The 16,764-nt window shown below is 45.6% G+C and overlaps 1 protein-coding gene across 1 annotated transcript in view; it reads right to left on the reverse strand.

The window, feature by feature from the left end:
- The window catches only part of RELL1 (RELT like 1), an 80,152-nt gene extending 66,178 nt beyond the window's left edge, over positions 1-13,974 (reverse strand). The window contains exon 1 of the mRNA XM_010365826.2: positions 13,774-13,974. Within this exon, the coding sequence (XP_010364128.1) occupies positions 13,774-13,861 (88 nt within the window). The 5' untranslated portion in view covers positions 13,862-13,974. The remainder of the gene's footprint in view (positions 1-13,773) is intronic.
- Between the last annotated feature and the right edge of the window lie 2,790 nt (positions 13,975-16,764).

Raw genomic sequence — 16,764 nt, forward strand, 5'->3', positions numbered from 1 at the left:
ATTCAATGGTCTGGACCATGTGTGGTGGCTCGTGCCTGTAATCAAGAATTCAACAGACAAGCTGATGTGTATAATTTCAAGGTGTTTAGTCTAACTCAAGAAAAATACATAATTAGTGAATTTTAACCATTAATGAACATTTCTTGGCTTTCACACCATCAAGCCATCAAGACTATATACTTTTTTTTCCGTTGAGACAGGGTCTCACTCTGTAGCCCAGGCTGGAGTGCAGTGGCACCATCACAGCTCACTGCAGCCTTGAACCTTTGGGCTTAAGGGATCCTCCTGCCTCAACCTCCTGAGTAGCTGGGATGAAAGGCACATGCCACCATGCCCAGCTAATTTTTGTTCTATTTTTGTAGAGACAGGATCTTGCTATGGTTTTCGGGCTGGTCCTGAACTCCTGGCCTGAAGCGATCCTCCTGCCTCAGCATACCAAAGTGCTGGGATTACAGGTGTGAGCCACCATGCTAGGCCAAAACTATACCTGAGCACTTATTTCATGATTCTCATTTCTGAGCACTCCTTAAACTTTGAAAAACTGTTTCTATCTGCATATCATATGGATTGCATTAAATCTTTTCTGCTGCATAGATCCTATTTGTGTTACTTACAAAGGACTGCATTATTTGTTTGATGGCTCGCCCTCTGCCTTCCTACCACCTACACTTCTGCAGATAAGGAAATGGGAACAGCTATCTCAACCGCCCTGCTGACAGCACAGGGCCCTGTCCCCTTCAGCTCAGCCTCTAGGGCTCTTCTATCACATGGCAATGCCTGGGGGCCTCTTCTTGTCCCCTATCCTCCACAACTACACATTAAAGTGCAGTTTCAGGAGCTCTGTCACCTAGCCTCAGTCTCTCCTCTGCAGCCTCATCTCGTGTGACTTCCTCTGAGGGGTCTCTGCCACACCCAGTCTGCACTAACTTCTCTATTCCTACCTCTATGCCTTTGCACACAGGCTGTTCCTTTGCTCAGCACATCATTCCATACACTCCCTTTTAAGGTCCACTGAAAATGCCAAGTTTCAGGCCATGAATGAAGTCTTTTCCATGCCCCTTATCAGAAAGAAAGTCTCCCTCCCTTTGATCCCACACAGCACTTTGTCTGTAGTTCTCTGATTACACCAAACACATTCTCTACTATACTATAATGATTTGTATTCATAGCTTATCTCCCTCTTCTCAATCACAAGTTTGTGGAGAACAAAAACGAAGTTTGTTATTCATTTTACATACCTACACAGCACCTAACGATATCTCAAATAAGCGAAACCTCATTTTTAAATTAACTGCACACTGTAAAGAATAATCTACAAGTTTTATCTGCAATGACTATTAAAAAGGGCTGAGTTGACAATCATGCCTGTGAAATGAGTTTCACCTTCAAAACCCAGCTTCTCGGCTCTATCACATAGCTTTAAACAATGTCCAATGCTTCCCTTTTTCTTTTGGTGGTTGTTCTGTGTTTTGCCTTTAGTAGAGGGAAAGGAGGATGGAAAGAACTGAGGAAGCAGCAAAAGCATTCAGGCCATACAAGCATATGGCACGAACTTGCAAAGAAAAATGAAGGAATGCCTGTTCATTAGCCATCTGCCACTTCACCAATGCCAGGAAATTCCGGGCTGCTGTTTTTTATAAACTGGATAATTCACATGATTGTGTTGGGGACTTCCAGCTATGAAGAACGGTTAGAACATTTGAAAATTAGTGTTCCCAAGTTATACTGTGATAGAAAAGCCCAGTGAATTCTTCAAACTTCCACCTCTTACAGGAATCTGAGATAGCCAGATTATGTTTACATCTATGCATGGGGAAGGAAGGCTTGGCAGATTACTGGTATCAAAAGGAATTCTTTTTAGTCAGTTTTTAACCCTACCTGTCTTGTGAATGTGTAATGTACAGGCTCTTTGTAAGTCTTCTACCACTCAGCTAAATCCATCCAGCCACTCAAAGATTGGTAATGGCATAATTGTCTAACGTGTGTCTTTTCAGGAAATTGAAATTGATATTTCCTATCTCCCTCATGCCAAAATTTGATAAAAATCATTTCTAAACCTAATGACATGTAAATTGAATTACCCCCTCCAAATATTTACTCTAAAAGCAAGCGGACAATGTCTGTAGAATTCCTAAGATAATCATTTCCTGCTAAAAACAAAATCTACATTCAATGTATAAGATGCCTTTGTTTCTCTTTAAGAAGATAAGCCTATGGTGAAAAAGCTCAAAAACAAATTAAATATAAAACTTTCCTTCTACTAGTGGTGCTGGGCACAGAATACCTGCAATTTCACATAATGCAAAGCACATTTGAGAACAATGAACATACACCTCACATTGACTTCCCCTCCTCTGACTTGAGCAAGGAATTCCCCTTCTCTTCTTCCTGGTTATTCCCTGTAAGTCTCCGTTTCCACATCTCCATAGAACATGGAATAACATGCAACCTGCTCCTCATAGCAGTTGCAAGAATTAAATTTGATCAGGCAAATGTTTTGTACACATTTCATGTGCTCAGCTACCTCAAGAAGCTCTAGACAAAACAAACATGGTGGAAACAATTGCATGTAACTGAGGGCTAAACAACATGGAAAAGATGCAACATGTATCCACTGACTTGTGGACAGTATATTCACAGGAGGCAATAAAGGCAGTGAGAATACCTAGGAAATGTTTCCTTGAAATCCTATCCTTGATCTCAGCTTGAAGGATGGGCAGAGGACAGGATATGTATAGCCCCAAGAAGAGGGGAGGGGATTCCACCTACTCTTATCTCTTTTACTTTCCTGCTCACAGTTGATACTTAGCCAGCATCACCTGGAAACGTGAGAGGAAAAGTCTCCAGACCCATCCCAGTCCTATGGACTCAGCACTCTCCGGTGGGGCTCAGGAATCTGTTTTAACCAGCCCTCCAGCTGGACTTCTGAACATTCAAGTTTGGGAACCACTGCTGTTGCTTTGCTTGATCTTACCTCCTCCTCTCTCTTCGGTGACCACAAGTTCTTTCCACCTGACCAGCTCCTGCAGTTTTGCAGTTGTAAATTTCACTTTCATTTCCTCCAGAGAGCATGCCCAACCTGCACTGGAGTCTAGTTTGTCCATGCATGTCCCACTCCTAGCCCCAGGTTAGGTACTCTGGCCCTGTGTCATACTTTCCTTGACAAGGACTCAGGGACACATCATTTTGCTTGTTTAATTAACTCTCTTCCTGATAACCTACTAGCTCCATAAAGGCAGGTACTGAGTCTATTTTGTTCACATCACTTCATTCTCAGTGCCTTGCACACTCTAAGGCACTTTGTTAATATCTGTTGGATAAATAAGCAAATCAAAGCAGCCATGAAATAATTGGTTTTGAATGGTATAAAGTATTATAACATCAGGAATATGATACATATACAATTCATAGATGCATTTGAAGTAGTGGTTGTAGAAACACAACTGAGTTTCGTTTGTCTTTGAGAAGAGTTTCATGAAGAGATTTAGGTTTTGAAAATCTTTGCATTGAAAATGCTACCAATGTCACACCGTATCACCTGATAAGGCAGTGTTGACTGTTTGTTATTATCATTCTTGGTTGTATTGCTTGTTTGTTATTATCATTGATTTTTCCTCCATGACCAGATTTTTCTGCCTTTGAGCAATCTGGCCCATAGAGGCTGGGAGACAAAACAGCCTCTCACCACTGCAGGGGAAGGGCTATGGGGAGGCTTACATCTAAGATTTGTGGGTGAATACTGAAAACAGTAACTCTCCACTTTATTATAAAGAAAAAGCTTTGGACCAAGAGGCCTAACACCTGCATTCTAGCTCTGGCTTCCTTCCTTCATTCAAATATTTAAATATTTACTCTATTCTCAGGCCCTGTGCTTGGATCCAAGCCTACAATGGTGACCAAGACATACACATAGTTCCTCCCTCACCAAACCCAAAGGTCTGCTCATCTGCTATGGGCTACAGCCACTCCTGACTCCCACAGGACACTGAACCTTTTTGGGTTAGTTTCCCCATCTGCCAAGACAGGGTGTTAATTATAAGATGACCATCAAGGTCCCTTCTGGATCTAAAATATGTCTAAGAATAACACAATTACTCCCATGAGTTAGGTAGCCAAAGTTCTTCCTGGTTCTCCTAATCCCACATCCAAGGAGCTGAGAAACCAGACCCCTGAGCATGAGGATCAAGGGCATATATAAACCAAGGAAATTTGCCATAGGCAGTAAGGCTGGATCCACTTCCATAGACAGCCTAACAGAATGGGAAGAGTCCCAGAATGAGGAAAGACACCCACTTAAGTCCTGGCTGTACCAACTCAGTTTCCTCATCTGCTAAATAAAAGCTTGGAGGACACAATCAAGGTCCCTTCCAGCCCTAATACTACAGGACTCTGCTTCCTCATCCTAAGAGTCTCCTTCATCGAAACACTCACCACAGAGCCATGAGAAGACGAACAATAAGCAGTCAGACCCTGGATAATCACAAAGCACGTCAGTGTGACAATTACATCAAATACTGAAGAAAAACTGTCACAATTTTGTGACTACACCTATGGATCAGCTGTCTAAGAATAAACCAATTAGTGAATCTTCCAAAGTTCTTCCAAAAGAAAACGTCATGTTCTACCCTTATGTATTAGGCCATTCTTGCGCTGCTATAAAGAAATACCTGAGGCTGGGCACGGTGGCTCATGCCTGTAATCCCAACACTATGGGAGCCCGAGGCAGGTGGATCACCTGAGGTCAGGAGTTCCAGACCAGCCTAGCCAACATGGTGAAACCCAGTCTCTACTTAAAAATACAAAAATTAGCTGGGCATGGTGGCGGGTGCCTCTAATCCCAGCTACCTAGGAGGCTGAGGCAGGAGAATCGCTTGAACCCGGGAGGCAGAGGTTGCAGTGAGCCGAGATCACACCATTGCTCTCCAGCAGCCTGAGCGACAGAACAAGACCTTGTCCCCCCAAAAAAGAAACACCTGAGGCTGAGTAATTAATTTTTCAAAAAAAGAGGTTTAATTGGCTCACGGCGCTGCAGGCTGTATAGGAAGCATAGTGGCATCTGCTTCTGGGGAGGCCTAAGGAAACTTCCAATCATGGCAGAAGGCAACAGAGGAGCAGGCACATCACATGGTGAAAGCAGGAGCAAGAGAGAGTTGCAGGGAGGTACCACACACTTTTAAACAAACAGATCTCTTGTGAACTCATTCACTATTGTGAGGACAGCACTTCTCATGACGGTGCTAAATCATTCATGAGAAATAAACCCCCATGATCCAATCACCTTCCACCAGGCCCCACCTCCAATACTGGGGATTACCATTCGAAATGAAATTTAGGCAGGGACAAATATACAGACTATATCACCTTATAAAGGTAATGCTTTCCTTTCTTCTTTGCTTAGTTTTGGTGGCTAATGGCTCTGCCCCACAAAACCCCTGCCTCCCAAGAGAACTCTGCCAAGCCCATCGGATCCTACTCCTTCGGACAATGCCCAACGCCCCCTCCTCAAAGCCCCCTCTTTTACACAACCAGCACCAGCACCCAGGGCTCAGGAAGAACAGGTGACAGGAAACCCCTCCAGTAACGCAGAGGCCCAAAAAGGAAAATTCTGGAGCGGTTAGGAACTTTGTCTCATCCTTTAGCTGTGATAGGTGAGTATTTAGTTTAGGGTAGGCAATAATAATACACTTTTTCATCACTTACTATGTATGTGCCAAGCACTCATTAGTTTTATCTCATATAACTGACAAAACAATGCCGTAAGGCAGCTCAGCCATATTCTCTCTATAATACAGATAAGGAAAGTAAAGATTTTTTTCTCTCTGTACAGCAGGCACTTTTATTAGTGGCTGGAATGCAGTTATTCACAAGAGTGCACAAACAAAATGGGAGAGGGGGATCAAGTAGGGCTGGCAGCTGGCACGGGAAATGGGAGACACCTGGCTCGGGGGTTGTCTCTGAGATCCTGGGACAGTGCTATCGAGTGAAGAAAAGAAGCCGGGGGCCTTGGGGTATTGCAGGTGGGAATGGAAAACCAGGTCCTCTGAGTTCAACAAGTTTGGCAAAAGGATCCTCAAGGTAAGATGTCTGGCCCCTCTTCCCATCCATCCTCCAGAAAGTCCCTTGGGTAGATTCAGATTCTCTTACAAAGAGAAATGTGTTAGTAACTGGCAGAAGCAAGCAGAGGAGAAATTGGCCCAAACTCTCCATCTAGCCAACAAGTTTCCATTCTAATTGGCACCCATTCATAAAGTCACTTGGAATAAACAAAACCTTAGTTTTTACAGGTATCCTTATTTTCTCAGATTTCACACTAGAATACCAAAGTTGTACTTCTTTTTCTGAAGTGCCACTCATTTAAGGACTTATTTTTTCCAATGGAAATTTTGCTCCTTTGAGCAGCTTTATATATTTATTTCCCAACAGACACAAACAGATGAGTCACAGAAGAGAAAACGCAGGACCATAATCTTTATCTGAAAACTTGGAGGTCAGATGTGCTTCGAAGTTCAGATCTTGTGATTTTAGGAGGGTAATGCAATGCATTTAGCACACATCCTATAACACGCAAATCAAATTAATATTATTCAGCAAAACATGCAAATAGTCAAGACAGAATAATATATACTATAGAACCTCACATTAGGCTGGGTGCCGTGGCGCATCCCTGTAATCCCAGCACTTTGGGAGGCCGAGGCAGGTGGATCACATGAGGTCAAGAGTTTCAGACCAGCCTGGCCAACATGGTTAAACCCCATCGCTACTAAAAGTACAAAAATTAGCCAGGCATCGTGGTGCATGCCTGTAATCCAGCTACTTGGGGGGCTGAGGCAAAAGAATCACTTGAACCCGCGAGGCAGAGCTTGCAGTGAGCCGAGATCACACCACTGCACTCCAGCCTGGGTGACAGACAGAGACTCCATCTCAAAAAAAAAAAAAAAAACCTCACATTAGTTCAAGTTAAGTTTTATGACCTACAAAGTGTATCAAAAGCCTACAAGAAAAACTTGTTTTCAGGGCTTTTCACATTTCAGAGCTGTCCATAAAGGATTACACACTTACAAATGGCTCAAAAACTAGAAGAAAACAAAATCAACCTGATAGTTACCAACAATGTACAAATTAAAACAATCAAGGTACCAATTTTTGCCTAACAAATTAGTGAATATGCTTTTCAGGGAAAATAACAAGAATATAAAATTGAGGCCGGGCGCGGTGGCTCAAGCCTGTAATCCCAGCACTTTGGGAGGCTGAGGCAGGCGGATCACAAGGTCAGGAGATCGAGACCATCCTGGCTAACACGGTGAAACCCCGTCTCTACTAAAAAATACAAAAAACTAGCCGGGCGAGGTGGCAGGCACCTGTAGTCCCAGCTACTCGGGAGGCTGAGGCAGGAGAATGGCGTGAACCCAGGAGGCGGAGCTTGCAGTGAGCTGAGATCTGGCCAGTGCACTCCAGCTTGGGTGACAGAGCGAGACTCCGTCTCAAAAAAAAAAAAAAAGAATATAAAATTGAGTCTTTTTGGCTATTACTGTGAGAATGTAACCTGGGATGACCTTCAGATCAACAATGGTGTCATCAATTGCTTCAAAAATGTGAACATCTTTGACCCTCAAAGTACCTATTCAGGAACCCATTTTCTGTGGAAGTCCTCTGATATTTGGGCAAAGTTTCATGCACAGAGGCATTCACTGAAACAACGAGTTTTAAAACTCACTTAAAAATAATTAGCAACTGAAATCTCCCAAATAGGTACACAGTAAAGTAAAACACAGTGAATCCACATAGTGGAACAGTAGGCAGCTCTTTTTTGGGTGTGCAGGGAAATAGAGAAACATTTCTGGGTAACATAAACTGAAAACGTCATGATACAAAGTTATATTGCATTATGAACCTATCGGAGTTAAAAATGCAATTAGAGAGCCGGGTGCGGTGGCTCATGCCTGTAATCCCAGCACTTTGGGAGGCCAAGGCGGGCGGGTCATGAGATCAGAAGATAGAGACCATCCTAGCTAACACGGTGAAACCCCGTCTCTACTAAAAAGACAAAAACAAAACTAGCCGGGCGAGGTGGCGGGCACCTGTAGTCCCAGCTATTCAGGAGGCTGAGGCAGGAGAATGGCGTAAACCCGGGAGGCGGAGCTTGCAGTGAGCTGAGATCGGGCCACTGCACCCCAGCCTGGGCGACAGGCGACAGAGCGAGACTCTGTCTCAAAAAAAAAAAAAAAAAAAAAAGCAATTAGAGAAGACCAGAATGAAATATGCTAACAATGGCTAGTGCCTTGGAGTAATAGGATGAATGGTGATTCTCACTCCTTCCTCCCACAAACTTTAAATTTTGGGGGAAATTTTCCAAAAATACCTAGTGCACTGTATTGTAGCTAAAGGGAAATGGGAAAAGATGGCTTGGCTACTTAACTCCCATGCAACAGCAGCAAACTCTAATCTGAGGTGTCACTCTGGACTTTTCAAAAATCCCTATCATTGCAAAGCTATCACCACCTCCAGAATAAATACTGTTTAATATATGTGGTCCACATTTATTTGACAGTTTAAATAACATAATATAAATCAAGCCTAATACGCACTCTGGAGAAAAAAATACTATATTTTTTAAAGATTAAAAGATATATGCCACTTTGCCATTTACCCAGACCTTTCAGAGACAGTAAGACAGATAGACAGGCGTTGGCACAATGCCCAGTTTACAAGTGAGGAAATGGAGGTGGACAGAACCGCATGCTACAGGCATCAGGGTCTCCTTCTGATTTTTTTTTTTTGGGGGGGGGGGGCAGAGTCTCGCTCTGTCACCCAGGCTGGAGTGCAGTGGCATGATCTCTGCTTACTGCAACCTCCGCCTCCCGGCTCAAATGATTCTCCTGTCTCAGCCTCCCGAGTAGCTGGGATTCAGCCCTATGCCACCACACCCAGCTAATGTTTGTATTTCTAGTAGAAAACGTATTGGCCAGGCTGATCGTGAACTCCTGACCTCATGACCCACCCACCTCGGTCTCCCAAAGTGCTGGGATTACAGGCGTGAGCCACCGCGCCCGGCCTCCTTCTGATTTTTGACTTCAAGTCCAAGGCCCTGACTTAAGGCTTGGTGTTCTTTCCACCATATCGTCCCATGACCTTGTTACTTACTGATTCTTTATAAGTATCTTAGAATAAAAAGAATTTTCGGCCGGGCGCGAGGGGCGGATCACGAGGTCAGGAGATCGAGACCATCCTGGCTAACACAGTGAAACCCTGTCTCTACTAAAAAATACAAAAAAACTAGCCGGGCGAGGTGGCGGGCGCCTGTAGTCCCAGCTACTCGGGAGGCTGAGGCAGGAGAATGGTGTAAACCCGGGACACGGAGCTTGCAGTGAGTCGAGATCCGGCCACTGCACTCCAGTCTGGGCGACAGAGCGAGACTCCGTCTCAAAAAAAAAAAAAAAAAAGAAGAATTTTCTTCCGCAAAAAAATAGTTTAGTAATAATAAGCATGGACTTCAAAATCAAACAGATCTGACTCAATGGACTCCATGCCAAAATCCAGCCTACACGAGTGACTTTTTCAACTTCTCTGAGGCTCAATTTCCTCATCTACAAACACAGGAATAAAATTACGTATATAACTGACAGGAAATTCATTGTAAGAATGAAATGATCTAGGCACTTAGACTACCGCCTGCCACAAAACAGGTAATAATAAAAATTGAATTCCTTTTTCCCAAAAGAGTAAAGTGTCTACAGTGTACTAACACCAAATTCTGATTTTAGTTTTTATAAACCACACCAGAATTATTAATATATTAATGCTATTAATATAATAATTATATTAGTTCTAATAATTATTAATATATCTGCTTTCAGCAGCACACCAAATCTTTACAACCACTGAAGTGTCCTAAATTATTAGGAACCACTCAACCTAATAGTTTATACCAATGACAATTTAATTTATTCTTTTTGTCAGCTTTAAATCATTTCTCTATTGTTTCAATAAGTCATTACACTTCAACATTAGGGCCAAAGAGTTATTTTTAAAGAAACAATAACATTTGTTGTTTGTTCACTTGGGGCTTTGGTCTCTCACATTCAAATTCAACTATTCAAACTTCCAAATAGATTCATTTCATTTCTTTTTTTAGAGGGGATAGGGGCAGGGAATTGACAGAATCTTCTCACATTTTTTGTTTCCTTTTTAAATTAAATGTAGATGTGGAATCCGAAGCTCCAAGGTGTGCTTTTTCAAAACTTTCCAAACACTGTATATTATGTGGATGTAGTACAGCTTTGCAGCTACCTGGCTAAGGGAGAACCCAGAATTTAATAAAGCTTATCTTTAGCAACTAAAAGGGAATCAGAATGCTGGAGGGAAGCCCACAGCCCAAGGACAATGCATTTCTCCTCTTATCAGCCCCAGGACCTCTTCCACCCACTCCTTACTCCAGGGCTATGCCCACTGTATGAGAGAGAAACTAATAAGCCTGAAGGTTGAGTAACCAGAGAACTTAAGGACATAAATAAGCCAAGATGTGGAAAATCATCCCTTTGGGTGCTTGTGGTATGTAGTTTCGAATGCTGCTGCTAAGAGACAAGTTTAATGAGATTCTTCTACTAGGAAGGAAGTGAAAAAGGCACTGCCACTACCCACCGTGAAGCTATCTGCCCTTCTTTTCTCTGCTTAACAACTTGTGATAACCACATGCTTACAATTTTATGATGTTCTAAACTATCTTAGAATCTCAGCAAGACTGCAGAGGTTGACTCATATTCTATTTTTCTCTGCAGAGCAGTGGGGTACAGTGGAAAGGGAATGAACTTTGGAATCAAGCAGGCTGGGTTATCCCAGATAAAGATACATATAAAGGTACACACATACACAGACACCTCCCAGTGGTTCTGCTTCTCTGACTGCTGACTGGCACAGTCCCTATGTGATGTTCAGCCAGTTGTTTAACCTCTCTTGCCTCAGTTGCCTTACTGGAAGTAAGTACTTCATCCCGTTATGAGCGAAGAGTTTAAAAATGCATATGAAGGCTGTGCTCAGTGGCTCACACCTGTAATCCCTGCACTTTGGGAGGTCGAGGAGGGCAGATCACTCGAGGTCAGGAGTTAGAGATCAGCATAGCCAACATGGTGAAGCCCCAATTCTACTAAAAAATACAAAAATTAGCCAGGCATGGTGGCGGGCACCTATAATCCCAGCTACTTGGGAGGCTAAGGCAGAAGAATTGCTTGAGCCCGGAAGGCAGAGGTTGCAGTGAGCCGAGATCGCACCACTGCACCTCAGCCTGGTAAACAGAGCAAGACTCTGTCTCAAAAAAAAAATTTAAAAATAAAAACAAACAAATAAATAAAAATGCAGCCGGCCACGGTGGCTCACACCTGTAACCCCAGCATTTGAGAGGCCGAGGTGGATCACGAGGTCAGGAGATTGAGACCATCCTGGCTAACACGGTGAAATCCCATGTCTAGTAAAAATAGAAAAAAATTAGCCAGGCATGGTGGCGGGCACCTATAGTCCCAGCTACTTGGGAGGCTGAAGCAGGAGAATGACATGAACCAACCCAGGAGGCGGAGCTTGCAGTGAGCCAAGATCACACCACTGCACTCCAGCCTGGGTGACAGAGGGAGACTCCATCTCAAAAAGAAAAAAATAAATAAAAATAAAAATGCATATAAATACTCAACCCAAAGCCTGGCACACAGCTGGCAGTCAACAGTATTTCCCATTTCTTTCCCTCTACTTCCCTATGCTTAATGTACAAACATTAACACCATCTTCCGTTTCAAGGGGATCAGAAGTTGGCTGGTCAGAGCATTTTCTCTTTACACAGGCCTCAAGATACTGGCAAATTTGTGCTCTGTATCCTTTCCTTTTTAGACACCTGTTTCTTCTTTTCTCAAAAAGAAAAAATAAACAAAGGCTGTCATGCAATTAGATGAGAGCTTTCATCAGTAACATTCCAGTCCTGAGACCTGGGTGTTGCTCAGAGGTCAAACAAAACACACACCCACTCTAGGGATGGATTTCTCCTGCTGATGATGGCTAATTACATGCATCATGTGCTGATGTTTTTATAATTTTACTCCCAGATTAAACTCTTCCCCAAATTCTGGAGCAACTGACTCCAACCTTCTAAGGAATGTCTCCAACCTCACATCCAAGTGGAACCTGATTATGCACCTATGTGTCTCAGCAATGAAATGCAGGATGAAAATCAAAATGAACCAGCAGGGCACAGTGGCTCATGCCTGTAATCCCAGCACTTTGGGAGGCCGAGGCAGGAGGATCACTTGAGGGCAGGAGTTCAAGACCAGCCTGGCCAATATGGCAAAACACGTCTCTACTAAAAATACGAAAATATAGCCGGGCATGGTGGCACATGCCTGTAATCCCAGCTACTCAGGAGGCTGAGGCAGGAGAATCCCTTGAACCAGAGAACTGGAGGTTGCAGTGAGCCGACATGGTGCCACTGCACTCCAGCCTGGGTGACAGAGTGAGACACTATATCAAAAAAAGAAAAAGAAAAAAAAATTGTCCCATCCAATAACACATGTCACTAGCTGCCATTTCCCCAGGTGGATGGCTAATGGAAATACGGGCCTGCTAAAAATACTCAGAAGACAATACTACCTATTTCGTTCCCTTCCAAACCTGCTCTGGTTTCTATGAAAAAGTGAAGGCCAAACTGCTTAAGTGAGTGTAAAAGTTTTAAGTGACCGAAATGTTCTCAGGAGGAAGAGTTTATGGATGTTTATGGAGGAGGCAGTCACTGTTGAAAGGCTTCCAGTTGCTTATTATTTGGACCTGAAGAGGAGCCACCCCTGAAATCAAGCTTGGAAGAGCTTGCTGACGTCAGACTCCAATCTGTAGTAACCCCAAATGGCCAAGCAGGTATGCGGGGTTTTTTTTGTTTTTTTTTTAACTGAGGCTGTTAGGTGGCAATTAAGAGGGGAAGCAGTGGTAAGGAATCCCTAGTGTCTACAATTATAAAAGCAAGGATATGACATAGGACTTCCATAAAACTTATACCTCCTCTTAAGATTGATTTCAATTAAAAACTGCTTCATCGTTGGTGACACTTTAGCATCTCTGCTGGTGGCTTCCTGCCCTGACCACACAAGGTTCCTTTTGTGACAACAGGAATCAACACAAAGAAGAAAAATATTTAAGTTTACCAACGCGCCTTCCCTTTTTCCGAGCTTGATTTCTACAGGATATATGGGAAGAAATGTGAACTCCTTGACCTGTTACAAGAATCCATCAACCACCAAAATAAATGGAAACTTGGAAAGAGATTCAAGTCCTCTAGGTTTTAGGATATTTTAAGGTATTTAAAAGGGAGAAGGAGGCGCCGACCGCGCACCCGGTGCTCTGTGTCACGATCTTCCGCTCGCGGCGCCTTTGAGGACAAGGGCGGTGGGAAAGGGGTCCGCGGGGTTCCGAGGCGCGCGGCCGTGGAGGAAGCGCCCCCGAAGAAGCCCTGGTCCCTACGCCCCGCACAGCTCAGGGCTGGGGGACACAGACCCCCGGAGGAGGCCCCGGGGAGGGAAGGCGGGAGCGGGGCCGGCGGGAGGGGAGGGACCAGAGCCGTTGCCACGCACCGCGCCCTGCCCGGACCGCCCCGGGACAGCCAGTTGTTCAGCGCCAGGATCCCGAGGCTGTGCTAAAAAGCGGGCTCCTCGGTGCGCCGCAGGGCTGCCTTCCCGACCCCCTCGCTTCCTTCCGCGCTCCCGGGACCCGGCTCAGCACCCGGCGCCCCGGCTCCTACCGGACACTCACCCGGAGCCACCAGCGGCGAACCCACGGCGCCTCCCACGAAGACAGCAGCGGCTAGGACGGCGGACCCCGGGAGTGCCCGGGGAGCCATCGCCGCGTCGCTTCGCCCTCCTCCCCCAGAGCGCCGCGTCCCGCGCTCGGGAAGGCAGAGCCGCTCCGGAGCCGGCGGGCTGATCGAGTGGCTAGGCTCGGCCCCAGGGAGCGGAGAACCCGGCCCCGCCATGGCCCCGCCCCGGCCCCGCCCACCATGGGCCCGCCCCCCCCACCACGGGCCCGCCCCCCCCCCCACACCACACCCACCTCTGCTCGGTCCCGCCTCTTCCCGCGCGCCCGGGGCTCCACCTAAGACTGCACGAGGCCCACTCATGGCTCCGCCCCCGACTCCCCGCCCACCTCAGCCTGATCCCGCCTCTCCCTGCCAATCCCGCTTCCTTTCCAAACCAGGCGGCAGCCTCTGCGGCGCAGCTAGGCCATGAACACGCCCCGTTTCTCCACCCACCTCGACTTGGCCCCGCCTCTCCTTGCCGCGCCCCGGACTCCACCTAAGAAGGCACGTGTTCCATCCATGGCCCCGCCTGTTTCCCCGCCCACAGCTCAGCCTGACCCCTCCTCTCCCTACCACTCCTGCTTCCTTTCCAAACCCAGCAGCAGCCCGGGCGGTGCAGTTAGGCTATAGCCCCGCCCTAGTGCCCCGCCCACCGTGGCCCGGCCCTGCCTCTACTTGCTACGCCTGTTTCCTTTCCAAGCCGGGCTGTGATCACGCGGGAGCCCAGGGCTGGGGAAGGGTCGCCTGGTTGCAACCTTCCTCCAGAGCTGAGACTAGGCGGGCATGGGAAGAGAAAGACGGAGCTCGCCCCAAGAAGCACTGGACAGCCAGAAGCGGCCAGCACTGGAGAGAGCCCAGTCTTTTCTCACTGTTGGCATGTCTATCCAGCTGGCATTCCCCTCGGTTGCAGGTCTAGGGAGTGATGCTGTGCTGGACGTCACGTTCTGTTGTTTGAAAACTAACAGAAAAGATAAATAACTTAAATTTCTTCCTCTGTTTGTTTGCATTTAAGCTGCTCCTATGGGGAAAATACCTCTATGCATTTTCACGAGCAACGCCTTTGTTTAAAATCGTGTGCCTGTATTGCACCTTGCGCATACTCCTGCAAAGTAGATCTTTAAGTGCCCAGGCACTTATTATCTCCTCACATCCTCACATCAGCTCTGCGAGGTGACTGTTAGAGGCCAGGGAGTAAACCCACGATGTCTGGGCCACCATGATAAATTGTAATTATCTCATTGCCATTGTGTTTGCTCGCTGCTGTGCCCTCAGCGCCTGGATGGAGGACAGACAGCACACGCTAAGAGGTCGGAAGTGTTTTTTGAAGTTGAATCATCTTCACAAGCATTGATAGGACTCAGAGGCTCTCTCTGAATAGTTCCTCTTTACTCCCCTGTAGGGACTGTTGTTACTGGGCCATCAAGCATTTGCTTGAAGGAAATGAGGGCAGGACTTGAGCAAATAGTCAACACCAGCAAGAAGAGGGGGTGCATGGGGACTGTGGGTTTTCACAGGATGGGTCTCATCCTTGAGGTGACTGATAGCCTCTAGTTTTCAAAGGACTATTTATTCTCTCACTGAGTCCTCCACGCAGTCTGCGAGACTATTATTACAAACATTGCGTTGATATGGAAATTGCCGGTGACGGAAGCTCAGGCCACTACAGTACAGATGGCTGAGGCTGAAGGATGGAGCCCCTGACCTTTGAAGCCCAAGGGGGGCACTGCGCGTCCTGAGCTCAGTTGGCTGCGCATCCTGCAGTCTGGCAGGCTTAGCAGGCAGCCTTTGCTAGTTTTGTATCAACATAAACACTGAGAATGGACGCAGAGGAAAGCAATCCATGTGGATTTCTAACTAGAAAAGGAGAGAATCCCGGACCTAGAAATTAAACTATAAATTAGAAGTTGTAGCCAGAGTGAGCTACAAAATTTGCAGGGCACAATGCAAAATGAAAAGGCAGGGCCTTTTGCTCAAAAATCATTAAGAATTTCAAGATGGCAACAACACAGCATTAAATCAGTTGTGGAGCCCTCCTAAACACACAGTTGCACAGGTCACACACTTATAAAGCCAGCTCTGGTTTTGTAAGTTAGAATGTAACAAAATGCTTGAATCAAGAAATCTATTCAAAATGTAAAATGTCATTTCAAAATTGAATCATGTTTCACTCTTTCCCCACAGATTGAACTTACTATTAAAAAGACGGGTTCGTTTTTGGCTGGGCGCGGTGGCTCACGCCTGTAATCCCAGCACTTTGGGAGGCTGAAGTGGGTGAATCACGAGGTCAGGAGATCCAGACCATCCTGGCTAACACGGTGAAACCCCCTCTGTACTAAAAATACAAAAAAGTAGCCGGGCGTGGTGGCGGTCGCCTGTAGTCCCAGCTACTTGGGAGGCTGAGGCAGGAGAATGATGTGAACCCGGGAGGCGGAGTTTGCAGTGAGCCGAGATTGCCCAACTGCACTCCAGCCTGGGCGACAGAATGAGACTCCGTCTCAAAAAAAAACAAACAAACAAACAAACAAACAAACAAACAAAAAAAGGGATCATTTTTAGCAAGACATTTGAATTGTATGTCTGTTATGGCTCTTCAAATATAAAAATACAATCTAGTACTTAAGCCTTACCCATTATCTACCAGGCCCTTTGTTTTACAGATGAGAGATGGTTAAGTGATCTGCCTGACATCTTATATCTACTATAAGCCAGGGTTGAAACCCAGGGCTCTGAAATTTCTCTTCCTAAACTTTCCATAACACCTGCTTGACACACTCTCTATAAATGTCTTACTTTCACATACCCCATATACATGCATTTGTATGTCTTGTTAAAGGAATGAAGGAAGGGTAGGAGGAAGAGAGGGGGAGGGAGGGAGGAAAGTGAAGAGGGGAAGGAGAAAGGAAAGAAAGAAAATCCTGCTTAAATTATTTTCCATATCCTTAACCCTA

This window comes from Rhinopithecus roxellana, chromosome 2 (assembly GCF_007565055.1).
Source record: "Rhinopithecus roxellana isolate Shanxi Qingling chromosome 2, ASM756505v1, whole genome shotgun sequence".
Taxonomy (NCBI): Eukaryota; Metazoa; Chordata; class Mammalia; order Primates; family Cercopithecidae; genus Rhinopithecus; species Rhinopithecus roxellana.